Source organism: Diaporthe citri, assembly GCF_014595645.1.
Source record: "Diaporthe citri strain NFHF-8-4 chromosome Unknown scaffold_2, whole genome shotgun sequence".
Lineage (NCBI taxonomy): Eukaryota > Fungi > Ascomycota > Sordariomycetes > Diaporthales > Diaporthaceae > Diaporthe > Diaporthe citri.
Window position 1 is genome coordinate 4,737,093 of NW_025064847.1, and position 27,446 is coordinate 4,764,538.

Here is a 27,446-nt window from a genome sequence, read left to right on the forward strand (position 1 = left end):
GCTAGCTGCATTACGCTGTAGAGACCGGTCCTTGGCCCAAGAAGCAAAAAAACGAAACTGACATATCGGGTGTTTCCAAGCCTCGGCCGGGGGCAAGCAGGGCAAGGACGCAAGTCAGCGAAACAACATGCCTTCACCATCCGGGACAACGGTGGCCACGCTGGCGCCATATTTTTCTTTGACTGTACGGTGTGTTAGCGTTGGCCTGCCTCCTTTTCCACTTCCCCACCAGACTGCAACGCGTCCGCACGGTGAGCGAGACGCCCGCCGCCAGGGCTGACAATTGTCTGATGGTGTGGCGGAAACGCCTGCTCCTCACATGGTCTCTCGCCAGTATTTGGCGACTCGAATTAAAAAATTGGTGGTCATGCTGCCCTGCCCTTCTACAATCACCCCCAGATGCCCGTCCAAGCTGTCTTTTCCCAATGAGGCCCGAAGTGCTGGCGATCCTTTGGCCGGTCGATATCCAGGCCACCCTTCTATATACCTGGTCCTTGAATCGGCAAGTCCAGACCTCGACTTTATTTGTGTACCTACGTGGGCGGGCGCTGTTATTCTCCGGATGGTGTGACAAAGGAGGGGTGCGTTGAGGCAGTTGGGGGACCTGATCTCGAGGGATCAGCATTGAGCCTACACCACAATGGTACTGGATAGGACGAGCGCCTGTACACGCCCTGTTGGGTATTGCCTCAAATCCTTTGTTATTAGGCCGTCCAGACGCCGTAGCACGCATGGCCACGGGTCAGCCTTTCGTATACGGACAGCATGCCCCCGCCGGGCGACTCCTCACTTGACCTGGAGCGCTAGGGGCCAGAACCGGCAGGTGTGCTGGGAAGGAAGCTGTCATTGGCTGTGGTGAAGATTGAAGTAGTAGAATTCGGCCTCCAGTTCAATTGAAACGAGCCCTCGAGCGCGAGGCCTATTGGTCGAGCTGCCGTGGCAGGGCGGATCGGAGAGCAGTTAATTCATTTGGCAGGTTTGTTTGATTGTCAGGCACAGAACTCAATGCAGAGGAGGGGAAACCGGCTGTCGGGGCCGTTTCATACCAACTTGACACAAGTGGACCTAGTCACTGATCACCAATGCCGTCTTCTGTGCCCCTTTGCGGAGAACCGGTCTGACCGCGGAGGGAGCTCGACGGAGGATGCCAAGGGCTTCTTGTTCGAGACCAGAGAGACCATGCGGTGCTGCATCGAGACTCGCTCCCAGTTATATTACGTATTCAAACTGATTCTCCGTGACTTCGGCTTCGAGGCATGGACACTTCCAGCTGGCTGGGCAAGCCGTCTTTGACGCCGTCGCAACCGATAGAGACCCGGCATAACACTTTCCCGTCCGATGGAAGAGCCTGGGGGTTATGCGTTGACCTGCCCTGTACTGTGTGCAACCGCAGCTCTCGGATGGAGCTGGGGACACAGCAGCAGCGGGCGTTGTCATTCGACACGCGAGGTAGGGAACAGAGACCAGATATTGTGCTCTCATTTGTCAAGGCACAAAGTGCTCCTGGGTAGCTCTTCATGCATGACTTCGCTAAGAGGGGGACTGACAGACTGAACTGCCAACTGATGGCCGAGTACGGCGAGAGATTGTCCTAGTGTCGTGATGTGGCCAGAACTTGGCCGCTCACAGAAAGTTGCCCTCAATGTATTCGACTCTGATTCAGAGCAGTCCTCAGGATCACAACCAACTTTTCGCGTTCCTACTTTGTCTACACGAGACTGGGCATGGGTTCGACAGCAGCATTGCTGAATCCCACCTCATGAGCTTCTCTCAAGCACCCCGGCACCCCTCCCCCGCTCCTCTTCCTGTCGATCCACCCCACTCACGATACACCATCGGCCCACTAGACCTGCAGGTGACTGCTGTGTACAGCACTATGTACGTACCATTTAGGATAGAGCTGTCACCCTTGTACCCATTTCTGGGGAGGGGGCAGAGAGCCCTGCCATGACTGTCCGGAGGCACAGACAACCTGCTGTGAACTACAGTAGGTGTATTATGTATCGTCAGGACGGTGCACGGTATATGGCGGTCTATCGTTAGAACCAAGCGCGCCCAGCTACCGCCTAGAGAGTTTGTTGGCACGGTCAACTCGACCTCGCAGTGCAGCAGACGGGGCTCGAGACTGCTCGAGACTGGAGCTCTCCCTGGCCGCAGCAGCAGCAGCTCCCTCCCCTGCCAAACCCATGCTGCCATGGTGGTATCGAGATGGTGGTACTGGGCATGGTATCTCGCTGCAGCAGGCTAGGCGCAGGAGATGGTGTGGTCGACCAGAGCACAGCGCACAGGTGACCACCAAGCAGATTGCCTGGAATGAGTTGGCAGGACCACCAACATGATTCAGTGTGTCGGAATCTCTGAATGCCCAATGAGTCCTGCTGGAGAAACAGCGCGAAGGAGGCAGGTCCGTCGGGGCATCCCCCTGACCGTTTCTGTCCTGCTAGTAAGAGCTGGCTGGCTGGCCGGCGGTAGCAGCAAATTGTCGAATGTCACACGTTCCTCGTTCGTCGCCCGGGCCTGATCCGCCAGGTCATCCAACTTGTCAATGACCGCCGGGCCTGCCCAGGTACAAGGTACTCCGTCGCGCGCGGGCAAGTGCGTGGGCCAGGTGGGTATCGCGGTACGAAGTGTGTGGTTGTCCATCAGGAGTTGCGAGCTCCAGACCCTCGCTCCAGGGTTACCCCCTTTTACGGAAACACCCCACCCACCCTCGTTGATCTGCTGGGCGTCTCATGAGCTCGCAGGCGTCGGGATGATTGGAAGGTGCGTGGCTGCACAGCCAGCTTGCGCCTACGATGTACCATAGTACCCAGCAGGCCAGGCAGGTACGCATCGTGTTCCCGCTGCTGGCACTGCGCGGGCTGGCTGGCAATGCAGTGCGTCGTCTCTCTTGTTCTCCTTGCATCCAGAATCCAGGATCCAGATTCGCAAGGTCCCAAATTATTTTTTTGCTCCCTCGCCGTTGCTGTAGGATCGACAACTTTTTTTTCTTCTTCTCTTTCCTCAGTCTCCCCCAATCCTCGAACAATTCAGTACATTCCTTCCCGACTTGTTGCCGCTGGTACCACTTCGCTACTCCATACTGGCTCTACGGCCTATCTGCTTCTGCTTTCTGCTCGCTCCAGAATCAACGCGCTCCCTCGTCCGGTCGTGACCAAAACAACCCTGCTATCTCGGCTGCATCAAGCGTTACCTAAACCCGCAGGGAAACGAAAGTTTACCTGTACCTCCCAACTGTACATTCCAAGGTTCTCCAGGTAGCAGCCGCTTGGGACCCCCCAACTCCTCTCAAACGGTGTCCGTCTCGAGCCCACAAAGCCGTTCTAGCTCCTCAGCTTCTCCAGCTCTCTCTCTTAGTCTCAGCCTATCTATCTGTCTACCTACCCAGGTTACTCCCTCTCTCTCCCCCATCAGGATCCGGCTCCGCTTCTGGTGCCTTCTGTTCCTCCTAAGCTGCGTGTCGATAGCCTGGCGGTAGCGCTTATTCGCGAGCCCACACCCCCTCGACCCGTCTCTTTCCAAGTTCCAGGCATCCGATCCCTCACTTACCTTTGTTCCTTGAGCCGGGTTTTGGAGAGAAGCAAGCTCGGCGGACCAGGAGGTACCCTTTCTTGGAAGCACTGTATTCTTGTCACCTGGACACTTTTTGGACCAAGCCACACGTTCCGAAGCAGCACCGACCAAGCAGGGGCAAAAAAAGGGATCGCCAAAAACAAAAATTCACAGCACCGCACCTTCTGAACTGCCTCGACTTTTTCCCGATCCGCGATCGATTTGTTACCCACCACGCTGAGCTGTCTTCAACTCCCCAAAAAATATTCGCGCAGCCACGCCACCAGCCAACACAACACGACACGACACGACGGCTCAATTGGCCACCTACTGTTTCTGACCGCGAAACCAAGAGGTTGCCTTGGACTCTGACAAAGGAATCACGACTTTTTATGTGGCATTCTCGGGACTGAGATCGGCAACATCGGCAATGGCCTCCTCCAAGGTAGATCAACATCAATTGCAGATGATAATGCCTGCTAGCTCCGAAAGCTGCCCCATGTTCACGACCGCTGATCTCCGTGTTCATCAAAATCTAGGACATCGTACAAACCTCGAGACCATTGACTCACCGACCGTCGCTCTCCTCCAATTCTTTGACGGGAATGAACTCTACACGACAATCACACTCTCGCACGAACTCGCACACGGTCATCACGGGGCCGCTTAATACCGCTCATCGCGTAGCACGCCGCAAGAGTGTCACAAATAGCAACGCAAACATTGTCGCTGCTGCGGCTGCTGCTGCCGCAATCGGAGACATGAACACCAAGGTTCCGTCCCTGCCCATCAACATCGGCGCCCGGCGGATGTCAAAGTCCGGAGCTGGCGGCATGGTCTCTCCACCCGCCAGCATGCCCGCCCACAAGTTTCTGAACGCGGAGGTCAAGCCGGAACACCAGGACAGCGCCATTGATGACCAGGAGAATGCGTCGCCCGAAGAAGGGGACGCCTTGCAGAAAGATCGCGTTCGGAGGGCTAGCGACGGCCAGCCCCAGGCGAAGGAAGGTCGGAGGTTCAACCGACCTGAACTTCGCTGCGAACACTGCGGGAAGGGATACAAGCATAGCAGTTGCCTGACCAAGCATTTGTTTGTGCCCCTGTCTTCTCCCTCTCCCACTCCTGCAACGATCCTCCCCCTGACCGTACACGGCGGGCCAATTGCCGGGACCACCCTCTGCCGTTGAGATGCAAGGAGGACAATGTTTGTTGACTCGTTCTTTGCTCAGGTGGGAACACACGCCGGAATGGTCTTACACTTCCAAGCTCCTCATATCCAAGCACCAGCAGGTGCAGCTCCTGGAAGCTGCCTCTGTTCTAGTTGCTATGAATGACCAGCCGCCCAGCCCTCCGGACTCTGCGCGTGAGACATCGCCGTCCGTTTCTGGTGGGTCGTCCGAGCAGGTGGACGGCCGCAGCTCTGTAAATACCACGCCGCCGCCCCATATGGAGGGGTTCCACTCCTCCACGGAAGCTGTCAAGTATCAGTTCTCCCCCACCTCGCCGTTCGGTGGCGACAACTTCCGAAGCGGGATCTCTCGGTCGCTATACGCCGCCCCCTCGGAAAGCTCATATGCAACGAGTGTGCCATTCGGCGCAGGGTTCGGCCATCAGTACCTGGAACCAAGCCCTCCACCTTCTGGTCTGAGCGTCTCCGGCGACGCGAACAACCTGGCCAGCAGGGTCGCCATGTTGAGCTGCAGCTACAACAGCAACAGTGGCTCCCAAGCCGGCCAGATGCACGACGGCGTGCCTGCGGTCCCTCCGATCCCGGCGCATTTCCTCGGGCAGGATTCCCTCGGGCAATCGCCGTTCCTCAGTAGCTTCCCCAATCAGGCGCCAGAAAGTTTCACCCGCGGTGACAGGCGCCGGGGCAGCGAAGATGTCAAGATGGAGTACGGCGACAATGACGACGATGCTCGGTCCCGGGCCCGCAGCGACGAATATGATGTTAACGACGGCTTCTTCGGGCGCATGGAGGAGTAACCTTCAGCCAGAATTACCGAGTCCTCTTCGTTTGCATTTGATTTACCACGGCCTGCAGTTCGGGAACCAGCTGGGAAAGGAGTAAGGCAGGTGTGGAGTTCTGGCGGGTATCGTTGTCGTTCTCCTTTGTGTATTCACCTATATAAGCAATATTCGTGGACGCTTCGCTCCGCCGCGGTGGTCCTCAGCACCGAAGAGTTGGGAGACCTCATAGACGACTTGGACGAGTCGTAACGGGGCAGAACCCAACGAGGTTAAAGTGAGGGCCAGCCTGTGGGAGCGTCGAGCGGAGGTCCCCTGTCAGTAACAAACAAATGGAACAGTCCATTGCCAAGCAAACCGGACGTCAACATCATAATGGTGTGCCATCATTGACATGCGAGGATGTGCTGCCGAGTCGTGGAAGGAGTGAAGAGCAACAAGCTGCGACGTAAAGAGACTGTAAAACAATGCTCTCATAGCCTCTTGTTCAGGCTTGCGTGCTGTGGGCAAAAGTAGGCAAACGCTATATAGTGAAAGGAAGGAGAGGAAGAAAAGGGAACGGAGCAGAAAGCCTAGGTATAGAGGAAGAATTCAGGGTCCTTTTGCAGAATCTTCGCCCAGAAATTCTCCGCGCAATGGAACCTTTCCGTTTTGATGAGCTGTGGATACTTCGTGAGCTCAAGTCATGCGCACTCGCGACAAACAGCGAATGCCTGCCGTCATGACGACCAGAGAACAAGACAAAGACTGAGCATCAATCAATCGCCGACTCCTTGAGAAAGAGAGGCTGATGAAATGATAATGACGTGAAGAAGGCAATGGCGCCCTGATTTGCTGGATTCGTTGGAGATTCGGAGGCGCAACGTGCACTGGGAGAAGGCAGAGTTCGCCAGTCCACCTACCTAGGTAGCTACAGCGGCTAGCAGACGGGCTGTGGAAGCTTCCGCAGAGCTGCAGCTTGTGTGCCTTAACTGAGATCATAGTGGGGCAGGAGTTGGTTTCCCCTCGCAACGTGCGGCCCCCTGCCAAATTGCTCCAGGCTTTTTGAGCCGCAGAGCTTGGAGAAGCTCTCGAGACTCTGCGACCTGGCTTTTTTCTTTCCCTCCATGCACAACGCCACTTCAGCCCTGGCCACCAAGACTTGACGACTCATATCTCAAGCTCCGGCTTAGCGGCAGCTTCAGTTTTCTTTTTCCTCTTCTCCCCACAGTGCTACGCGAACTCGCCGCTCTGCGGTACCCACAACATCCGTCTGCCCGCGGAGCGCAAGCGCAATGTCTTCAGCCAAGCAGGTCGATGCAGTCAACACGGATGCAGGCGAGGGGCCCAGCTCCTCCTCCGCGCAGGCCGTCGCCGTGACCAAGCCCGAGAGCGCCGCTGCGCCTGCTGAGCGAAGGTCCACGCTGCCACGGGTGCTGCAGTTCCCGCTCGTGGCTATCCTGAGCTTCTCCATCTCGTCGCTGGGCTACTCCTTCATCAACGAGTTCACCAAGGGCGAGCTGGCCACTGTGATGCGCACGCTGGAGACGCCGCGCGAACTAGGCATCATGACGGCGTGGAGGCTGACGGAGCTGGCACTGGGATGGTTCGCGAACTTCGACTCGATCGACCTCGCGGCGCTGAATCTGCTCTCGCACAGCCCCACTGTAAGTTTGCGCGCATCGGCACCCGGTGTTTTGAGAGCCAAGACTAACCGGCGCGATAGTTCTACCTCATGGCTGCATTCTACAAAGTGAGCCCAAAGACAGCGATCGCGGGCCTCGCCGTCGATGTGATTGCCAGCTTCGTGCCCTTCCTGCTCCTGCGCCCGCTCTCGGCCGCGCACAAGTCCTCGTCCTCGACTCCCAACCGCGAGATCATCGCCGATAAGCCGATCCAGGTCCTGAGCACGCTCCTCGCCAGCTTCATATACAGCGTTGTGCTCTTCATCTCCTACAAGACCTTCCTGCCCGGCACCCTGGTCCTGTACTTCATCGGCATCCCCACTGTCGAGCCACTCCACAGCGCCACTGCCATCTACGTATCACCGCTCGCTACGGCCTTGGCTGTGGCTTCCGGCATGGCTGCGCGCAGCTTCATCTTCACTCCACTTGCTGCGACTGGCCGGACTGAGGCGGACGAGAAGGCAGCGCAGTTTGACCCAGTCACCGCCAGCTTGGGTGAGACGATTTGGTGGAATATCTGGGGATACACGACGCAGACAAAGGTCTGCGTTGCCAGAACAATTGCGCTCATGCTTGTGACTGGCATTAATACGACCCTCCAAGGCGCCCTCACCATTAGTGGAGTGGAGGCCACTGGAGCAGCAATCTATGCATCTATCTGGGTCGCTGCAGCCTTCTTCACAGGCGTTGGCTTGGGCGCTGTTGGAGACGTGTAAGACGTAGTCAAATATGCATAGGGTCTCCAGTGGGGAAAGGCACTGGGAAGGCATTGATGCAAGCAAGACCTGTGAAGAGAGAGGACAGGACTGGGCCAGCTTTCATTTTGAGCCATGTAAATCACCAAGTTCGGCTGACATAGATCAAACAGGGGCATAGCACAGGAGGTTTTTACAGTTGTACAGATCACTGTCTCCTTTCTAAACCAAATTTGAAAGCGGGTGTCTCCCTCTGGCCCTGCAATTGGATTCTAAAACAGTCTTATTTCTACAGTTGAATGGGTGAGGAAGGGAGCCTAAAGCTCGATAGCTGCATCTGTACCTGCATCTGCCGTGTTAGTGCATATATCTGCGTTGGTGCATGGCTGGGCACGCTAACGAATCTGGTCCAAGCGCCTTCCACTTCACATGTCGGAAGCTCCCAATCTCGTAATAGGCGTTACTTCCAAACGAAACCAGGAGAAGCTGCAGCTGTTTGTTACCTTGGCTCCTCAACGCGCAAACGCGATGCGCCATCACCATTTTGAGCTCATCGTCAGCTCAGCGTAACCCAAATGAATGCCAGAAACGCACACGAGGTTCAGACCCCACAAGACAACCGCGCCGAAGTTTTAGACCACCAAGATGAGCGCCGTCGAAGGTGGTGTTGCAGACATCGAAGAGGAGGAGCAGCTCTCCCCTCGACAAAAGGCGTCCCCCATGCACGAAGCAATTGAGTCGCTCGACTCGATCAACAATGGCAGCCTTAGAGCCCTCGATGAGCGCGCCGACCCCGATGCGCAAGCGACCGTCACCGACTTCCTGGAGTTTACGGAACACCTGCCTGCGGACGTAATGCGGTCGCTCACCCTGATCGGCACGCTCGACCAACACCACTCACGCGCCTCCCTCAAGCTGCACGAGCTTGCAAGACAATGGGGCCAGCTCCCAGGCCTGGCACCAGAGGAGAAGCCTCAGCCCGTGCAGCTGAGGGCCGACATATCTGAGGAGCTCAACCGCGTGCTAACGTCGCGCGTCTACTCGCACGCCGAGGCCGTACGGATGGCGGAGAACGTGAACAGGCACGTCAACAGGCTGACCTTGATACACGCAAAGCTGCGCAATATGCTGGAGAAATATCCTGCCGACGACATGCAGAGGAGCCCCGTCGCGACGACGAGATCGCCCCTCATCACCCGCGGGGCGAAACGCCAGCCCGCTGGCGCCGACAAGGGGCGCCGACCCCGTGGCCCCAGGATTACTGTCCCTGGCGATGTCCTTGCGCCTTACGATGTCGGCTACGATACAAACAGCGATGAGAGTGAGAGTAGCGAGGACGAGGACGAAGAGGAGGAGCTTGCTGTCTCTCGGCGGACCCCAGCGGCGCGTGGCGGTAGCCAGAAGCCGCGCGGCGGCAGGAAGGTGATCGAAAAGACGTCCAAGACCCCGAAGCCGAGGACCCAGAAGGCCTCGCAAGCGCAGAACGCCGGCACGGCAAATACACCTGCTGGGCTGCCCAGCCGCTCGGCACCTTTGGTTCCGCCACCGGAGAATGCGGTCGTTGGCAGCGAGGACGCGCCATGGTTACAGCTTACGCAATGGGAGCTTTCGAAATTGAGGAAGAGGATGAAGAAGAATTCTTCGTGGGTGCCTAGTGAGACGATGATCCACAAGGAGCTGAAGACCCTCGGACGTGGTTATGACGGCTGGGCGACTGCTAAGAAGCAGGCGGAGGACGAGGGCCGGCCGTTCGAGACGACACTCCCTCAGCCCATCGTCGACGATGCCACGGGCTCCGAGCACCTTCCAATGGGAGCCGTCACTCTGGATTCCGCGATTGCTGCCGAGGATAGGAACCTCACCAACCGCGGTCATGAACTGAACAAGGCCAAGAAAATCAAGAAGGATCGCATGTCTGATATTGCGGCCAAGGAGGCCGAGGAGTCGGCGAGAAGGTTTGCTCTGATGGCTAGGAACTTTCAGGTCTCTTTCCAGCAACCGCAGTCCTCTTCTGAGCAAACTCCAGCCAAGGCTGCTAGTAGCAAAAGACAACAACAGAAGAAACGCAAGAGGGATTCTGTCACAGAGGCCGATGCTGAGAAGCCAGACACAGCAAGCTTGAAGCGGTCAAAGACCGAGACACCAGTCCCCATCCCACCGCATATCAACCTGCCTCGCTCCCAACAGACTTCTGTGCCGCCTCCACAGTTGACACCTGGCGGCTCGCAGATTCCACAGTCGACGACTCCCGTGCCCATCCCGATGCCACCCGGCCAGGAGCAGTCCATCATCACGGTGGGAACGAAGTCTACTGCTGTGTCACCCGCTCCCAGTGCTGATGCTAGTACGACGACGACTATTGTGCCGACTAAAGCTCCGGCAGATGACGGTCCTCAGTCTCCCATCAAGTCCACGACCCCAATCGTGCCGCCCGGAAGGGAGACTCGAGCGAGAGAAGCTAAGAACCAAGCCAAAGAGAAGGCGGCTGCCCTACCTCCCATCAAGACGTCAGGTTCCCGTGGAAATACACCGTCGGTAACGACCCCTGGCCCGGAGTCATCATCGCGCCGGCCCTCTTCACGTGGTCAACAAGGTCAGGATGCTGGCCAGCCGGCGGGGCTGGCGGCGGATAGGCCCCGTCGCGCCAGCACGGCGCGGAACACCCCCGCCCCCGAGCCGATGTCATCGGTGAGACAGCCCAGCAAGAGGACTAAGAGACCCGCGCCGGGCATCATCAGCCGGACGAACTCGGGCGGCAACAGCGCTATAACGAAGCGCAAGGCAGCGCCGAAGAAGTCGAAGCGTGGTGCTGCGCGGAAGAAGGACGACCGCGGCGCAGGTCAGGCGTCTGCTGAGGCGGAGGCGGAAGTAGAAGTGGACGAGGATGGGAACGTCATCGACCCCCAGGAGCAGAGGTATTGTGTTTGCAACCGCGTCAGCTTCGGGACCATGGTGCTCTGTGAGAACGTCGATGTAAGTCAAGTCCCTTCTCTGAATATCACTTGTCTGGGACAAGAGACAAGAGCATGAGCTGACGATGGCCGACAGTGTCCTTACGAGTGGTTCCATCTCGAGTGTCTCGGCCTCAAGACGGAGAAGAACCTACCTAAGTTGTGGTACTGCCCAGAGTGTCGGGTTTCGCTTGGGATGGACGGGGAGGGACGCGAGGGAGGTAAGAGAGCGTCGAAGCGCTAGAAGCGTGGCAAGCTGAAGCTCCCGGACGTCCATCTTGGCTCCCCCATTCATTGAAGAAGGATGCACATTGGTCTCGTTGGTTTGGTGCAAGGTTGGCGTCCAGGGATCATGGAGACAGAGACTTGAAGACCGCGATCATACGGAATGATGAAGGGGTTTCATTCTCCTGGCTGACTCTGGACGAGTCTCGAATTTTGGAGGCTTCGAGTGTTTTGGTAGCCGACGAGAGTGATGCAGCGTGTTGCATAGCCCAACAGGAAAAGGAGAAGAAAAAAAAAAATTCCAAACTGTAGTAATACAATGACCACCTGAAGATTGCATAAGGGTCATATAGTAGTATGCAATCGTGAAGTTTCTTGGATTCACAGTGACTTCATTGCGGATCCAAACTCGTCGGGTACTGCCCTCACCTGCGAGCGCATCGGCCCGTGCCCTCGCTACATTTACAACGGTAGATAGACCGTGACACTCAAACTACAAAACACCTCGTAGGTAGGTATAGTACCATTCTGGAGTCCCAGAGAAATCAAGTAAAATTTCACTCGGTATCAACATTTCCAGGCGATCCGCACACACCCACCGACAAAATGTCGAACTACAGCCCCGCGTACCCGACCAACGTGCAGGTCGACGCCGGCGTCAAGGAGTTCATCACCAAGTTCTACGGGGTGTCGGACACGCCGGGCAAGAACCAGGAGTGGCTCGACTTCTTCCGCGACGACGCGACGCTCGTGATGGCGCTGCAGGAGGCGTCGGGGAAGACGGGTGAGTTTGGCCTGACCCTGACCGTTACGAGCCGAACAGGCAGCTAATAACAGAAAAAGACATCCTCAAGGTGCGCGAGGGCATGTGGGAGAAGGTGCAGGCCCGCAGGCACACGGTGTACCAGGTTTTCCCGGCGGAATTCGGCGGGGCCAACGAGGAGGGAAGCGGCGGCGGCGAGGAGGAGGTTGAGCTCATGCTGTACGGGGATGTCGTCTACAGGCTTAAGGGCAGCGCGGATGGGGAGGAGACCAAGGTGGACTGGGCCGGGCGCGCAAGGCTGAGGCGGGCGGCTGGGAATGGCGAGTGGAAGTTTGCATACTATCGTGTCTACCTCCAGAGGTGATTGATCCATTGGTCAGTCAACCAATCGATTGAGTGAAAGGGGGCGAACTCTGGACCACCAAGGTGCCCAATGTGTGCGGCTGGTGCATCGCTGGATGGCGCATATGCCGGCCAGGTTCTCATGGGCAATTTTTGCCATCAATGGACTTGTAGGCCAGCTCCAGGATCAATACCAGGTGGTAGGCATTACGTAGTGTGGGCATGACTAGCAACTGGTTATCCTCGCGCTGCTGTCCATGGTGTTGAGTGGCTCTCTTATCGACCTTGATTGTTACATGTCTACACCTTGCCGGATCTGATCACCCCCAACAGCAGGGGGGAAACGCGTCAGGCGGGGGTCCGGAAGCAGTGTGACCACGGCAGGCGCCGGAAGCGCCTGGCATTGCCCCTCCAAGCATGTAGGTACGATGACCATTCAGCCATGTTACCAAGAGGGGGCCTTGGGATGGCATCATATTGTACCAGAGCGGACAACTAGACGGTGATTAGCGAGCACCCTGCGCACGGTCCTGTTGGGGTCTCCCTCTCTCTGCCTCTCTCGCTCACACCGTCGGTATGCGTTACGACAGGACACTAGTATACGTGGATAGACGCAGAGGAGGCTCATCGATGATCAGCAGCCGGTCACACAAAGGCGGTCACTTCGCCCAGGTGCCCAATTCATCCCCGTCGCTAACCCCAGGGTTCGGCCCCCGAGCTACCGAGTCCAGGTCTTGGGACGACGGTCAGCTGAGCAGCTGGACCACCTGCAACGAGGCAAGTAGACGTCTGGAAGCCAGGCCAAACCTCGCCCTTCCCTCCCCCTCACCCCGGGCTGAGGACGAGGGAGGGATGGATGGATGGATGGATGGGGGAGCTGGGTGAGATTTGAGCTTCAGCCATGGCGGCATGACCTCGGCTGGCTGAGGGCAGCTACCACAGCACATGCTCCTGTCCCCAGAGGAACATGCCTTGTCCAGAAGGAGAAACGGTTTCCTACCGTCCAGGGCACTATCGTGTACCACGGGCAAAGAGCCAGCCTGTTTCCGTCCAGCTGGGTGCCGTGCAGCCAGATAACAGATAAAGGGCTACATGCACATCTACCATCCCGGGCGATGGGCATCTGAGATGACGCCGTGGGGCTTCTGGCTCCACGAGATACCCCTGCCGTGCCTGCCTGATCCCTGCCCCTGGATGCCCACCCCGCCTGCTGCCCGCCAGCCCGCCCTCGTCGGTGTTGCAGCAGCCCCTCCAAGACAATGCCCATGCCAGTGCCCATGCCCATGACCCCTGGAGGCCCGTCATGGCTCACTGGCCTGGGGTAGCCGGCAACGGGAGTCTGCTAGACGAAGGAGGCCTTGGAGTCACCGCACCCTATCTGGAGACTACAACTCCAGCCTGCCCCTCCGGACCTTGCTCGTCTGTCTTGTCTGCCCACCACCCGTCTGTATTCAACCAAACCCGGTCTGTTATTCTTCATATCCTACGAGATCGCGTTCTGCTGTTATTCACGATACCTATATTTGCCCGTCTGCGAGTCACCCAGAGCTCCTGACGCACTCCGTCCGTTTCCTGCTGCTGGTGTTACTATTTCCGTGTTGATAACCTGCTTGTTGTACCTACTTATCGTCCTTCCTTCCTTGGTCTTTCAGACTGCTTGCTGCCCCCTTTGCCTTACCTAGGCGTTTTAGACCTTGACGACGACCGCAACGGCCATCCTCCACACAACTAATACAACACGTCAGCTGGCTGTCTCTGCCGCTGACTTTCACTCCTTTGTTTGCCACATCTTGCTGCGGACTCGCGACTCTGGACGCTTAACAGGCCATTGTTCTAAATCAGTCATTCCTGTCCGCCTGTCTGTCCGTCCCTGGCGATCAGATATCACCCCTCGTACGCTCTCGTCATCGCGCCCCGTGACCCCCTATCCAGCCCTGCCACGCGCCCATCTTTGTTGCTGGTCACCAGAAGCTTCCGCCCACGTCGTGGTTGACCTGCGAAGGTTCCGGGCCCGTGTCCAGAGCAGGAAACTGCTCTAGGTCTTGAAGCCTATTCGGATGCCTGGTTCGTCTCCCCTCGGGCCCTCCTCACCCGTCATCCACCAACTCTTCGTCCACTCTGCAGCCTTCCGAGCACCGTGGGCGGAGCTGATACCATGAAAGGCGCAAAGAAGGACAAGAAAAATGGAAAGGATAGCGGCGGGGGAGTCGTTGCCGCGGTCACCAAGCACGCCGCAGGCAAGTTCACGTTAGTGTAGCCCCTCCACTCGCGGGCCCATCTCTGGAACGCGCCCTGTCGAACGTCTCCCTGTGCTTCCTGCTAACGTATTGCAAGTGGTGACAGTGCCAACAAGGACAAGGAGCCTACTTCAGACTCCTCCTCATCCCCGGTCCAGTCCCCAGACCTGAAACCTGCCAGCATACCTTCGAGTGGGAACACTGCACCTTCGCCGCTTCTGGATGCCGTCTCCGCCACGTCGTACGCGACAAACACCACAAGGAGCACGAACGAATGGACAAAAGGGGTGTCGGGCCTGGCAGGCTCACCGGGGAACCTGATAAACCTCATGGGAGAATCACCGCCCACTGCGCCGTCTTCCTACGAAGATACACGTGGATGGGCTTCACCCCGTCCGATTTACAACGGCCAGCCCGTATCTGCCTCGCCTCCAGTTCAAGGTAGGCGGCCGCTCAGTTTTCAAATGGATCAGCATTATGCGCCATCAGAGGCGTACGCCCCATCGGTTGCCTCATACAGACGAAGCTCGATGCACTCTCAGACCGCCTACGCGCGGGGCGCTAACAACCCGCCGCTTCCACACCAGCATCAAGCCCACTTCTACGGTACCCCGGATATTGACCTGGAGTTCGGGCAAGCAGCTGGCATGAAGGCTGGTGAAAGGGGCTATGCCTTCAGTTTCGATACATTACCGAGACTTCAGGGCACCACTGCTCGGGGCAAAGACACAGTCGTGCTAACAGGCTATGAAGGGGGCCTCGAAGTACATTCGGCCACGAAGAATAGCGTCGACCCTGTTGCCAGCCTGAAAGGGCTGCGAGGAGGTGTGTTCTTCGCCAAAATCCTGCCCTGGACTCTGGCCGGCGAGGCATCTGATCCGAGCCCTCTCGTTGCTGTCGTTGTCCATGGGCCTGTGTTACCGTACACCACCCCCGAAGTCAAAGTTGATGGCAACTATGCCAGTGGACAAGAACGGTCCGGGGCAGCGTCGCCTGCAGGGACCGACTTGGGCCAAAAAGAAGGCTTGGGCATGAGGACGCCTTCCGTCGACTTCTATCAAACCAGCGTGGACGTCTACTCTTTAAAGGATAGCAGACGTGTAGCGACTCTGCTCGAGGGCCCTAGGATCCCTCTCAAAGTGCCCATCACGAGTCCCATTTTCCAGGCACCACTTCCCAGCGGATCACTTCGGATTCTTGCTGATAGTGGGAACATCGTGATCGCTTCAGGGCAGACTGGTGAAAGCTGGATCTACCGTCAAGCGAGCATTCCTCACGAACCAGGCATTGAGTTCAGATGCGTGGGCAAATTGTGGACCACAATACAACAACCTCTGGTAGACCCGACACAAGAGACTGAGCGATTGCGGGCGAACGTCCAACGTCAAGCGCCGAGGGCTCCCATCATTGCCCTGAAGGGAAGATGGATCGCCTACTGCCCAGCTGCTCCGTCGTCGCAGGTGTCGCTACGAGCAACTGTACCAGTGCCAGTGCAAGGAAAGGCACCAGGGCTTCTGTCGTTGACACCACCTCAGCTGCCCAGTGTCGTTTCGGATGTCGACCTGCCAGCTGGAGACAGCATCATGAATAAACTGATGCGTGAGACCACGCAGGAGGTGATACAGGGTGCGAAGTGGATTGGCGAGCGAGGACTGCAAGCTTTCAGCAACTACTGGAGTAAATCCGCAACGCCGTCCCAGCAGCCCCGCTCGCCACCTGGGGGGCAGACTTGGAATCCGCCGTACGCTCGAGCAGATCCACCCCAGTTCCCGCCGACTCACGGCTCTACAGCTCCAGCAGTCACAAAAGAGCCTGGCCTCGTGTCTATTGTAGTTGAGACATCGCTGGTCTCGTCTTCAATACACCCAGCCACAACATTCGCCACATCAGGCTGCAGTTACTTGTCATTTGCTCCCAATGGGCTCTCGCTATTCACGGCGAGCCCAAAGGGTGATGTCCAGATTGTATGGGATTTGCTACGCATCCAGCACACGAAATCTTCCCCGCTGCATACCGCGGCTGGACAAAGCTTCTCGAGTGGGCCTCGAGTTCGACAAATTGCTCGATTCTCGAGAATGACTGTGGCTCGCATCGTTGACGTGTCATGGATGAAACCTTGCGGCGACTGCATAGCCATGGTCACAGAAAGGGGCACAGTTCATATTCTGGAAATGCCAGAAAGTGCCTTTGTTTGGCCCCCTCCACGCCGGAGGATCCCCTTGCAGGAGACAACTGCGAACGTCTCTGAGGGTGGCAGTTCTGCCGTGTCTATTGCTACCGGAGCGTTCAACTCCGCTTGGGACGCTGCTCGCCCGCTCATCGACCGATCTCGCCGCAGCAGCTCGAACGCGCCTCAAACGACCGGCTCAAAAATCGTTGGGCATGCCAACTACGGCGGGAAGATAATCGCTGCCGGTATCAGCCACTCGCTTGGAAAGACCGGAAGCGCTATCAATCAATTCCGCCACAGTGGTGACAACCGCATATCACTTCCGCTGGGCTCAAACGCACCGGGCCCTTCATGTGTCATACTAGTTGCGAATGGTAAGGACCACTCGCTGTTCGTTCTTGGGGACGGGTTGGTGCGGACTTTCCCACAGCGGCCGCGTAAGGTGCGGACTGCCGATGGAAGGCAGAATGCTACTCGCTTCAGACGATACAAAGACTTCAAGCTCCCGACGCTCCCTGACGATCTTATCTGTCCTATTGTGAAGCGCTTGATCGATCCTGACGAGTATCTGGACCTGATGGACAGGGACGTTGATGCTGTTAACAACACGATGGTACTCAATGCTCGTCCCAAGGTACCGCGACGGAATGCCAGCGCAGAATCATCGATACCACAGGCAGAGATTGAGTCCTCTGCACCCTACCAGCCCTTCCACACCGACAAGCGTGTGGCACTTTACGAGTACACCGCCGAGCAGGGAGCGAGCGCGGTCTCGTCGCAACTACCCACGGCTTCGGTTCTACTCGCTGACACTAACCAGGACAGCAAAACAGGCCGTACTCCACCCCGCCGCAAGCAGAAGTCCACCGTTGCGAAGGAGTCTGCGACCAACCCAGGAGGGGCGTGGGCCTTTGGACAGGCTATTACTGCGAATAGGATCGATAGTGGCCGCCGCCACAGTGGAGATGAGGGAGCGTTCACCATGTCGACAGACGATGTGCGTGCGTTGCCCCAGTCGGCTATGGAACGGTCTGTGATGCGCCAGCAACGTGTCGACGATGAGGAACAGATCGTGATAACCACCAGGCGCCGAAGAGGCGGGGGCCGCCACGGAGACCTCGAAGACGAGGACGGATTCTTCGAGGATGACTGCGAGGTTCTTGACTTTGCAGACCAGAGGGTCTGAAAACGGCCCCGGCCCTTGTCTGATGCGACTCGCCCGAGGTTGGCCAACTCTAAGCCCCAATACATATGTGAAGGGGTTTTTGTTTGTTCATTAGGAGCCTGGGAGCAATGAGACGTTGCCCCTGTCGCTCTGTGAATCCGAAGCTTACTTTTGAGCTTATTGTTTCTTCTGCTTGATCGCGGTAGTTCTGGGTTAGGTTGGGCTCTTCGGGACACGGCACATATCAGGTAGATAGAGAGACATCGCCACTTGGCAGATCACCCAAATCAGTAAAATCAAAAAAAGACCTTTGCGCAATTTCATGCGTTTAGATCATTACATTTGCAAGGCTTCCTGATATTATATGTATGTGCTGTTCACTATGGTAGTGGTCGAGGCAGGCTTTCTTGGTTGCATGCCTCAGACTGCAAGACGACATTCACCGTCGAAATCCTGCGGTGACACGAGTCCGTAGTTCTTGGTCCGCGCCGTTGCGGAGTCCATTCAAATTCTTGAAACTCTCGCGTCGGATGTCCCGACAAGGCAGATAGATCCTCCTCTGGCAGATGCTCTCCAATAGACGGCGCCCCGCTCCTCTCCAGTCCACTGTCCGCTCGGCGCGCAGGCAGTCCAGGTAGCCGCCGCCGGGTGGGGTGTGTGTCCAGCCAGACAGACCCGGGGTTCTTCTCTTTCTCTTACGTCTTCTTCTTCGCGGCGGCGGCCTTGGCCTTGGCGGCCTTCTTCTTGTTGCTCCGGATCATGACGACGCCGAGGAAGGAGCCGACGACGGCGGAGGCGAGGAGGATGAGGATGACGGGGGATACGGACGGCCCAGACGCGAGGGGGAAAGAAGTTCTGGAGGGGGTGGTCCGAGTCGACGAAGGGCTGGCGGGTGGCCGTGTTAGTGACGCGCTGCTGCTCGAGACTTTCAGAGTCCCGGGGGTGCAATTGTTTGATTTACCATGAACAAGGTCCAGAAGGTGTAGTAGAGGAAGACGACCGTGGCGGCCACGAGCATGGCGATGCCCACGAGTTTGTCAAGCTGCGCACGTGGGAGAGAGGGCGACGGGTTAGCACATGCCAGCGGACCTGGGGAGCGCATATCTGATGGGACCAACCATTGTAGAAGACCTAAAGAGCCCGTAGGGTTGGAATAGAATACTGGATTGGTGAAGGAGCGTGAAGAAAGGGAATGTCGACGCTTGAAAGCACGGCCTTCCTCACGGTGGGTGGGAAGCAAGTAGGCCTAAATAGGGAGGTGAGCTGCTCCGGGTTGGGTTGCTCCAAGTAAGTTGCATGCAGGAGCTCTAGCCCCCTGTCCAGCCTGGCCATGTCTGTCCGTCCAGCGCCTCGAGGTGTGCAGCTCCGCGCGCACGGACCAGTCCGTTGCCCCCAGAAATTTGTTACTGCTCCCAAAGTTTACTGTTTGTTAGACAGACAGACCAGCCGCCTCCAGAACTTCACACAAGCACCACTATTTTCACCGCAGCCCATCTCCTCCCTGTTGTCGCCTCGCCAGCACCACGCAGCGTCCATTCCCGAACGCTTGCAGCGCGAATCGTCATTTGGTGGTTTTCGATTGCGAAGTCTACAGAAGGGCGTCTGCAAAAGGTCCAGCTCTCATCGAGAGAGCAGAGGACGGCTCGTTGCTGCCTTGCCATGGCAACCGAAACAGCATCGGTCGTGAGCGACCGCCACCTCGACGAGCGCTCTCCCAACCGCGTACCTCGATCGCCGCCGCGAAGGCGCTACGAAGACGACGGAAACGACGACAGGGACGACGACAGAGAACGAGGCCGGGATCGCGACCATGACCAGCCGCGGCGCAAGGGCGGCGACAGCTACCGGCCGGACCGGCCCAACAGGGGGCGGGAGCTCCCCAGGCGCGAGCGCACGCCGCCGCCCGTCCCGACCGAGGAGCAGAAGCAGGCCGCCGCGAAGGCCGAGTACGACCGCCTGATCAACGCGCGCTCGGGGGGAACCTACATCCCGCCCGCGAGGCTGCGCGCCCTCCAGGCCCAGATCACGGACAAGACGACCAAGGAGTGGCAGCGCATGGCGTGGGAGGCGCTCAAGAAGTCCATCAACGGCCTGATCAACAAGGCCAACAGCCCAAATCTGAAGCTCATCGTGCCGGAGCTGTTCAACGAGAACCTGGTCCGCGGCAGGGGCCTGTTCTGCCAGAGCATCATGAAGGCCCAGGCGGCGTCCCTCCCCTTCACGCCCATCTACGCGGCCATGGTCGCCATCGTGAACACAAAGCTGCCCGCGGTGGGCGAGCTCCTGGTCAAGAGGCTGGTGCTGCGGTTCCGCAAGGCGTTTCGCAGGAACGACAAGGCGGTTTGCCTGTCGACCACGGCGTTTCTGGCACACCTCACCAACTTCCAGGTCGTGTCCGAAAACTTGGTTGCGCAGATCCTCATTCTTTTGCTGCATAAGCCGTCCGATGACAGTGTGGAGATTGCGGTCAACCTGACGAGGGAGGTCGGCCAGTTCCTGGAGGAGATGAATGCCTCCATTGCCAGGGTTCTCTTTGATCAGTTCCGCAACATCCTGCACGATAGTGCCATTGAGAAGCGGGTGCAATACCAGATCGAGGTTCTGTTCCAACAGAGGAAGGACAAGTTCAAGGACAATCCGTCTGTCAAGGAGGAACTCGACTTGGTTGAAGAAGAGGACCAGATCACTCACAATATCGAACTGCACGGAGAGCTCGACGGTCAGGACAGTCTCAACATTTTCAAATACGACCCTGAATATGAGCAGAACGAGGAGGAATACAAGAAGCTCAAGGCTGAGATTCTGGGCGAAGGTAGCGATGACGAGGATGACAGTGATGATGAGGACGAGTCGTCAGAAAGCGAAGACGAGGAGCAGAAGGCTGTCGAGATCAATGACCAGAGCAATGCGGACCTGGTCAACTTGCGAAGGACGATCTACTTGACCCTGATGTCCTCTGCAGACTACGAGGAGTCGGTTCACAAACTCCTCCGGATCCAGATACCCATGGGCTTGGAGAAGGAAATCCCGGAGATGGTGGTCGAATGCTGCAGTCAGGAGAAAACGTACACGAAGTTCTACGGTGGCATCGGGGAACGACTGGCCAAGATCAACAGGATGTGGAATGATCTGTTCGAGGCGGCTTTTGCCGACTACTACGAGAAGATCCACCGATACGACAGCAACAAGCTCCGGAATATTGCCAGGCTCTTTGGGCACATGTTCGGCTCGGATGCTATCGGCTGGCATTGCTTGTCAATCATCCACCTGAACGAGGAGGAGACGACCTCAGCATCTCGTATCTTCATCAAGATTCTGTTTCAGGAGATTTCGGAGGAGATCGGCCTGAAGAAGTTGCAAGCTCGTTGCAGAGACCCGCTCCTCCAGCCCAGCCTCGAAGGCATCTTCCCACGGGGCGACGAACGGCGAAATATCCGTTTCTCCATCAACTACTTCACTTCGATTGGAATGGGTGCCCTCACGGAGGGCATGCGAGAGTATCTCCAGAGCCTGCCGCCGCCTGCCCTTCCCGCGCCGGCCAAAGCAGACGAGTCGGACTCGGACTCAGCTTCCAGCTACTCTTCTTACACTGGCTCCTCTTACTCTCGCTCTCGCTCCCGCTCGCGCGCGCCTCCCCGGCGGGCCATCGACCGTCGCCGCTCGTACTCTCGAAGTGTGACCCCACCTCGTCGCAATCCCAGAGAGAGGTCGTACAGCCGAGACCGCAGCCTGACCCGGTCCATCTCAACCAGCCGCTCCCGGTCACCGCCTCCTCGCCGAGATGCTCGGGACGGAGGCCGTGGCCGCTCCGTCACCCGCTCCCCGCCACCAAGACGTGCACCTGCTAGGGGCCGCTCGCCCAGCCGTTCCTCGAGGTCCTTCTCATCAGGGAGCTCGCGCTCCCCGCCGCCACGTCGGGCCGCCCGGCGGTCCATGTCTGACTCTCGCTCTCCTCCGCGTCGAGCGGCACAGCGCTCGCTGTCCAGGTCGGCATCGCCACCACCAGCGCGGCGGCCGGCAAACCGCTCGCTGCCGAGATCACGGTCCCCGCCACCGCCGAGCCGTGCGCCCGCACGGTCCATCTCCCGGTCACCCACGCCACCTCCGAGACGCCGCCCAGCACCCAGGTCAGCCTCGCTGTCGCGGTCGCGGTCCCCGCCTCACGCACGACGCGGCGCAGACAGCTACCGCGGTCGGTCTTACAGCAGAAGCCTGTCCCGGACTCGGTCTCCGCCACGGAGGGAAGGAGGAAGAGGAGGAGCTGCAGCGCGCCAGGCCCGGTCGCCGTCGAGATCGGCATCACCACCACGCCGCCGGGCCCGGAGGAACAGCTCGTCCGACGTGAGCGCTGCCGCGCCGAGGGGCGAGCGGAGGAGGCGGAACAGCAGCTCGAGCGTGGAGAGCGGGCCAAGGAAGAAGTACCGCAGGAGTGGCTAAGGGACAGTATGCGCAACAGAAAGCATGGGGCGAGATTCTAATCAGGACTCTGGGCTGGCGAACCAAACGCCAGGGATGCAGTCGATGGGTTGTACGGAGGGAACTAGGGACCACAGCGAACCCTATCGGCCATCAGAAAGGCCGGGTGGTGTCAAAGGGTGGGGGCAATAGACTGAAACTACAGTGAACAGGTTGGTAGGCAAGCCTTAATTGCTTGGAATCTATATTCTGGCTCTCCGCCCCCCCCCCCTTACTGTGCTGTGCGTGCATTTCGTTCCTGCGGAACTCTTGACGAGTGCCAATCAGGGACTTTGCCTCTTTGCCTCTTTGCCCACGTATGGACTATATGGACTATAGACTATTTTAAAAGTGTATTGCGTAAACGTCAGTCTACTAAGCTGGATGACAATCTTGGTGCGCATTGAGGGATTTCTTTGCCTACGTATATGATCATTCTAAAGATTTGCGTGTGCAACCATCATTATCAGTAATCCTGATGTCATGGCTTTGAGGGAAGGGTAGGATGGAGGCAAGGGGGCCGGCCAGCAAGGTGGTGTGTGTCGCTGGGAGCTCGGGCAGAGTCTTCCAAGGCTGCTATATCGTCGGCAACGGTCATACACCAGGAGACAAGAGACGTCTCCGTCCAGATCAAGTTGCTCTCTTTCTAGAATCGATTGAGCCAGAGTGAACTAGATAGATAGATAGATACACATCAACGAGGTTAGGGGCTTTGCTGCCCCGTCAAAGCTCTTTAGCGGTGCGCTTGTTGCACGCAACGCGGAAAAATGGCGATTGACTTGTCAGGGACTACCATAGACCTCAGGAGTAGTGTGTATTTTGTTTTCTGTTTCTTTTTGGAACAGGTGGTGGTTTTGAACCGGCATCGACTTCGTCTCCGGAGGCCGGACGAGGCATTGTCTCACAGACCTCCGCGTTCGATGTCGCCCTGTAATACCGATTTGCACCCGATTTAGGAAATTTTTATTTCATGGTTTCCAAGATACTCCGAGTCCTTCCCACAACATGGTCAGGCCCTCATGTTTCTGCTGGACCATATAGTAATTTCTGCTTTTTTTCTTTTCTTTTCAACTTGATGCTGAGCCTCCGGCCTTAATTCCCCTCAAGCGCCTTTGTTCCATTAGGTGTTGTTGCATACCAGATATCTAGCCCCTTCCTCACTGAAATGTGTCTGTGGTATCATGTCCGGTTCCTCGTATATCACTCCAAAGAAGATGCCGCTGTAAATCAGTTGTAGATGCGAAGGCCAGTAAATAGGCATATTTACTCGCGCAAAGGCCCATCGGAGCCTGCCATTATGACGTCGTTTGGTTTTGAAGAGGCCGTCCAGTCCATTGAATCCGCGGTAGAACTGCCGTCCACTCCATTTGGTGCGGCACCGTCCACTCCATTTGGTGCGGCACCGTCGACTCCAGATGTTGCGGCACCGTCCGGTCCACTCAGCGCAATTTCGTCCCTACATCTCTTGCACATGCACCAGCCCCCAAGACTCCCCTCGGCCCACTCCCGTCTCTTCTGGACGGGCAAGTCGACATCGCAGTAGTGGTTGAGAATCTCTTCGCCGGCCTTGATGCCTCCCGGTTGGTTGCCTACAACCTTGCGTTCCCGTGCCCAGAGCTTCATCCTGCCACCCCATTCCCATGTCACATTCGGGTTGCAGTCGTGGTTCGCCAAGCACCAGAAGGGGTGTACGGCTGCGACTTCGGGCCGTCCGTCGCGGGTGTTGTGTCTTGCCGACGCTGTACCTCGGAATTTTGCGAAGCAGGTGTTCAGAACCCACAGGTCGTGCTGGGGAAGAGTTTGGTAGATGTCAATGTCCATCTTCTCGAGAATGTGCAGTGGCGTTTCGACGTTGTATCTGAAAGAGAAAGGCAGGGTCCAGTCCGGCGGGGGTCCGGCGTTGGGCGAGATGGAGATTGCGTTGGTGCGAGGCGGGATGAAGTCGCCCCATATATATCTGATGTTCTTTAGCTCTAGCGGGTGAACTTCCTGTTGTACTGACATGGCGAGAAGCCGGGCCAGAAGCAGCAGGTGCAGTGCAGAGTCGGATTCTGCAGCATCAGGGTCCTTGGCGATGGCATCGACGTCCTTCTCGCAGACAGCCGGGTGGTAGAGTTCCTGGGCCTGGTCGTGGCAGAATTGGTCGCAGAAGACTGTATCGTAGCACTCGGAGCAGCTGACAGGCCCGACTTCAGCGCCCAAGGGAGGAAGCTCAGTGCCACAAGCGTCACACAGCTGATCCTTCAGCCTGTTGTTGGCCGTCAAGAGCGAGTACTCGTTGAGTACTGTTTCTCCGGGAGCGATGTCCTCCTTTGCAAACACGCCCAGTTGGTTGCATGTGGGGATGATCTCATAGTCGTCTGTATTGCTTGCGGCGTCAAGCAGCACGGGGAGCTCAGAGACCCGAACCTCGCATCTTGGTGCCATGGTTGAGAGCTCCCGGTTCAGGAACGACAGAGACTTCTCAGAGAAGCGGTCTGGCTCGTAGGTGTTCCAGGGGTAGACCTCCCTCCGCACGTGGCCCCATTCGGGTAGTTTGGCCACGTCGACGTCTTGAGTCTGAAGTCTGCGGCGGGCGACAGTCAAGATGTAGTTTTGGTGTTGAGTAGTTCCTGGTTGTTCGGCGATGCTGCGAGACCGCGCTCACAGTAAGTGTGGGCACTGCTCAGACAGCCACAGAGCAGCAGGCTGAGGGAGATGATCTGATAGCATCGGACGGATGCTACGGCGGCAATTTCCTGGTGGAACTCTGGGCCTTGGGGGCCATAGCCGTTGACCATGTCGCCGGATCCCTGGCGGAGGGCGCCATGGTGGAGGACCTCGGGCAGGGATTTGGAAGAGGATGAGTACGACTCGAGAGCTTGGACAGCCTGGTCATGGTACTCGAAGCCCTCGTTGCGGGCCTCGTCGGTCAGGAGCAGGGCGCGATAGGCATCGCCAGCGGCAAGGTCGGGATAGCCAAGGTTTGAGTAGACGACGGCGCGTTGAAGATAGCGGATCAGGTCATAGGGCGACTCGGCCAGGAGGTCGGTGAGCTGCTCGCGGCGGTCCAGGAGAACGGAATACTCGGCGTCGTCCTCGGAAGTGTACGAGTTTGTGGTGTCGTCAGATTCCATGGTGGGGGGAGTTCGCTGGGGTGTTGGAAGGGCCAGAGCTTGTCCAGACAGCTCGCATCGCGTCCTCAGCAGGCGGGCGGGAGCAACATGAGCCGGGACTGTCGAGGTCCGGAGGCGGTGTTCAGTCCAGCAGGCGAGAGGACTATGTTTGGGTTTTAGATGTTATGGTGGGTGGCGAGTGAGCTGAGTTGAGTTGGCGTGGGCCGGTTACGCCTTCCTGAACAGGGGCAGAGGTTGAGTGCAGGGTGTGGGCACACAGGTACTCCAAGTCTGGAAATAGACGTCAGTGCGAGCGAGGCTGGCGAGGTGCAAAACAAGGCCGCAATGAGGTTGTATTGTACCCTCCGACTGACTGGATGGGTGGTGAAGGAGTGGGTGGGTAGGTAGGCAGGTAGGTTCTTGACCAAGTGCAGGGCCTGGCAGGGCCTGGCAGGGCCTGGCAGGGCCTGGCAGGGCAGGGCAGGGTAGGGTGGGGCGGGGTGGGATGGGTGGGGATGGGTTGGACGTGCTTGGGTTGGTGTGGCGGGATGTGGATATGGGTGTGGATTGTGGGTTGTGGGATGCGTGGTAGGGGCCCCAGGTGGGAGGGATATGGGAAAGAAAATTCGGGCTGGCGGCACCCACGAGGCGAGCGAGCAGTGCTACGGTTGCGTTGGCCAGCGCGGCACCTGAGTAAGTTTATAGTAAATCAACAAGTGTTCGTGACGGTGGCAAAAAAGAAAAGTCAAGTCAAGTCAAGTCAAGTCAAGTCAAGTCAAGTCAAGCCAAGTCAAGTCAAGTCTGGGGAGGAGACGGGGGCCAGGAGCACTCGGCATCGGGGTCGAGGCGACCAAGCGGCGCTGCTGATTTAATACTGTTCAACAGGTCCCTGCCGGATTTAGATTTTCGAGTGGGTTGCAGGACCGCCAGCTGGGAAGGAGGGAGCCCCTGGCAGCCCTGGCTGGCCTACGAGACCAGACGACACGACGAGACGGTTTGACTCCTCGTCAGCAGGCACAATGTACTATGTAACTGATGTTGGGCGCTCGTGCTCGTAACTGGTGCCGGGTGCTGCCCGCCCAGGCACACACAGTCTGGTCACGTACTGTATTGTTCCCATGTGTGGGCCGAGTGTCCTACCCGGGAAGTCTACCTAGGTACCTGTGCAGGCAGGTAGCATCTAGGCAGGTTAGGTAGGTGGTTCTGGCTCGTACATATGTTGTGAGACGGGACGGGCGCAGGGCCACCCCCACTAATTGCTAATCCTCAATGGGCCCGTAAAAGGCACGAGGGCACTCTGGCGATGAGGCTACCCGGTGCAGAGAGTCGCCATCGGGGGATTCCAAAGGGACTGGCGCGAAAAAAGATGAGACAGATTGATTGCTGAGCACACTACACTACACTACACCACACGTGCGCGCGCATATAGAGAGAGGGAGAGGGAGAACAGGCGACAGGGAGAGGAGCACTCAATTCCAAGGTTGTTGTCTCGACGGGGGAATCAGTCCCTGCAACTCGATGATATTGGTCGGGCACGGCATGGGGGAAGCGTCAACCAGGCGTCACCCTGCATGGTGCCGACGTCTTGCTCGCAGCTCCCATCCTTGGCCCCCGTCTCTCCGCCGCTCCTTCTCTCTGCTAACTACTATGTCTTTGTCGTCTCGTCATCCGATTTCCCCATCCTCCTCCCGCCTGTCATCTCGCATATCCCATCTCCCGTTTCCCATCTCTTGGGCCACAACACCATGCGGCCTGCAGTCTTCTCGTGCACCCCGATGTAGACTACATCATACATAGACGCACACATATGCACCCCGTTCCCGTCCCATGCCACCTTGGCCGTTGTGCATGAACGTGGTAGCATGGTGTCCTTGTGTTTGAGGTGGCCGGCCTCTCTAGCCTGGCTGATCAGCACTGTCACTTTTCCACCCGCACCTGCCCGCTCCAACGAGGCTCGTGGGATCGCGAGGTGGTCTCAGCCGCTAGTCCCTGGGCCAGAACGATCTGGCCCCCCCCCCGCGTTTACCAGGCCGGAGGAAACGACGTTCCATTCCAACCCCCCCTGGCAACTGGCAACTCGCCTGCGCGCCAGAGCAAGAAGCCATACCCGGCATCGCGACTGCCCGGACTGCCTGGCTGGAATATTAGCCGCATGTTGACCGGG

The 27,446-nt window shown here is 57.8% G+C and overlaps 8 protein-coding genes across 8 annotated transcripts; 6 read left to right on the plus strand and 2 right to left on the minus strand.

Annotated features, from left to right (window-relative positions):
* Positions 1-4,157: 4,157 nt before the first annotated feature.
* INS49_006847 (uncharacterized protein) lies at positions 4,158-5,538 on the plus strand (the record flags this gene model as incomplete). Its single annotated transcript, XM_043167614.1, has 2 exons — positions 4,158-4,642; positions 4,782-5,538. The coding sequence occupies 2 exons, from the start codon at positions 4,158-4,160 to the stop codon at positions 5,536-5,538; spliced, it is 1,242 nt and encodes a 413-aa protein (XP_043028758.1).
* Positions 5,539-6,794: 1,256 nt separating this feature from the next.
* INS49_006848 (uncharacterized protein) lies at positions 6,795-7,900 on the plus strand (the record flags this gene model as incomplete). Its single annotated transcript, XM_043167615.1, has 2 exons — positions 6,795-7,166; positions 7,226-7,900. 2 exons carry the CDS (start codon positions 6,795-6,797, stop codon positions 7,898-7,900), a joined length of 1,047 nt encoding a protein of 348 aa, XP_043028759.1.
* Positions 7,901-8,524: 624 nt separating this feature from the next.
* INS49_006849 (uncharacterized protein) lies at positions 8,525-11,074 on the plus strand (the record flags this gene model as incomplete). Its single annotated transcript, XM_043167616.1, has 2 exons — positions 8,525-10,852; positions 10,928-11,074. 2 exons carry the CDS (start codon positions 8,525-8,527, stop codon positions 11,072-11,074), a joined length of 2,475 nt encoding a protein of 824 aa, XP_043028760.1.
* A 587-nt stretch (positions 11,075-11,661) lies between these two features.
* Positions 11,662-12,182, plus strand: INS49_006850 (uncharacterized protein; the record flags this gene model as incomplete). Its single annotated transcript, XM_043167617.1, has 2 exons — positions 11,662-11,839; positions 11,899-12,182. 2 exons carry the CDS (start codon positions 11,662-11,664, stop codon positions 12,180-12,182), a joined length of 462 nt encoding a protein of 153 aa, XP_043028761.1.
* Positions 12,183-14,315: 2,133 nt separating this feature from the next.
* On the plus strand, positions 14,316-17,753 carry INS49_006851 (uncharacterized protein; the record flags this gene model as incomplete). The annotated part of the gene is made up of 2 exons (XM_043167618.1): positions 14,316-14,407; positions 14,504-17,753. 2 exons carry the CDS (start codon positions 14,316-14,318, stop codon positions 17,751-17,753), a joined length of 3,342 nt encoding a protein of 1,113 aa, XP_043028762.1.
* Positions 17,754-18,427: 674 nt separating this feature from the next.
* Positions 18,428-18,853, minus strand: INS49_006852 (uncharacterized protein; the record flags this gene model as incomplete). Its single annotated transcript, XM_043167619.1, has 3 exons — positions 18,428-18,617; positions 18,701-18,774; positions 18,851-18,853. 3 exons carry the CDS (start codon positions 18,851-18,853, stop codon positions 18,428-18,430), a joined length of 267 nt encoding a protein of 88 aa, XP_043028763.1.
* Positions 18,854-19,391: 538 nt separating this feature from the next.
* Positions 19,392-22,210, plus strand: INS49_006853 (uncharacterized protein; the record flags this gene model as incomplete). The annotated part of the gene is made up of 2 exons (XM_043167620.1): positions 19,392-21,607; positions 21,697-22,210. The coding sequence occupies 2 exons, from the start codon at positions 19,392-19,394 to the stop codon at positions 22,208-22,210; spliced, it is 2,730 nt and encodes a 909-aa protein (XP_043028764.1).
* Positions 22,211-23,450: 1,240 nt separating this feature from the next.
* On the minus strand, positions 23,451-25,303 carry INS49_006854 (uncharacterized protein; the record flags this gene model as incomplete). Its single annotated transcript, XM_043167621.1, has 2 exons — positions 23,451-24,739; positions 24,835-25,303. The coding sequence occupies 2 exons, from the start codon at positions 25,301-25,303 to the stop codon at positions 23,451-23,453; spliced, it is 1,758 nt and encodes a 585-aa protein (XP_043028765.1).
* Positions 25,304-27,446: the final 2,143 nt, after the last annotated feature.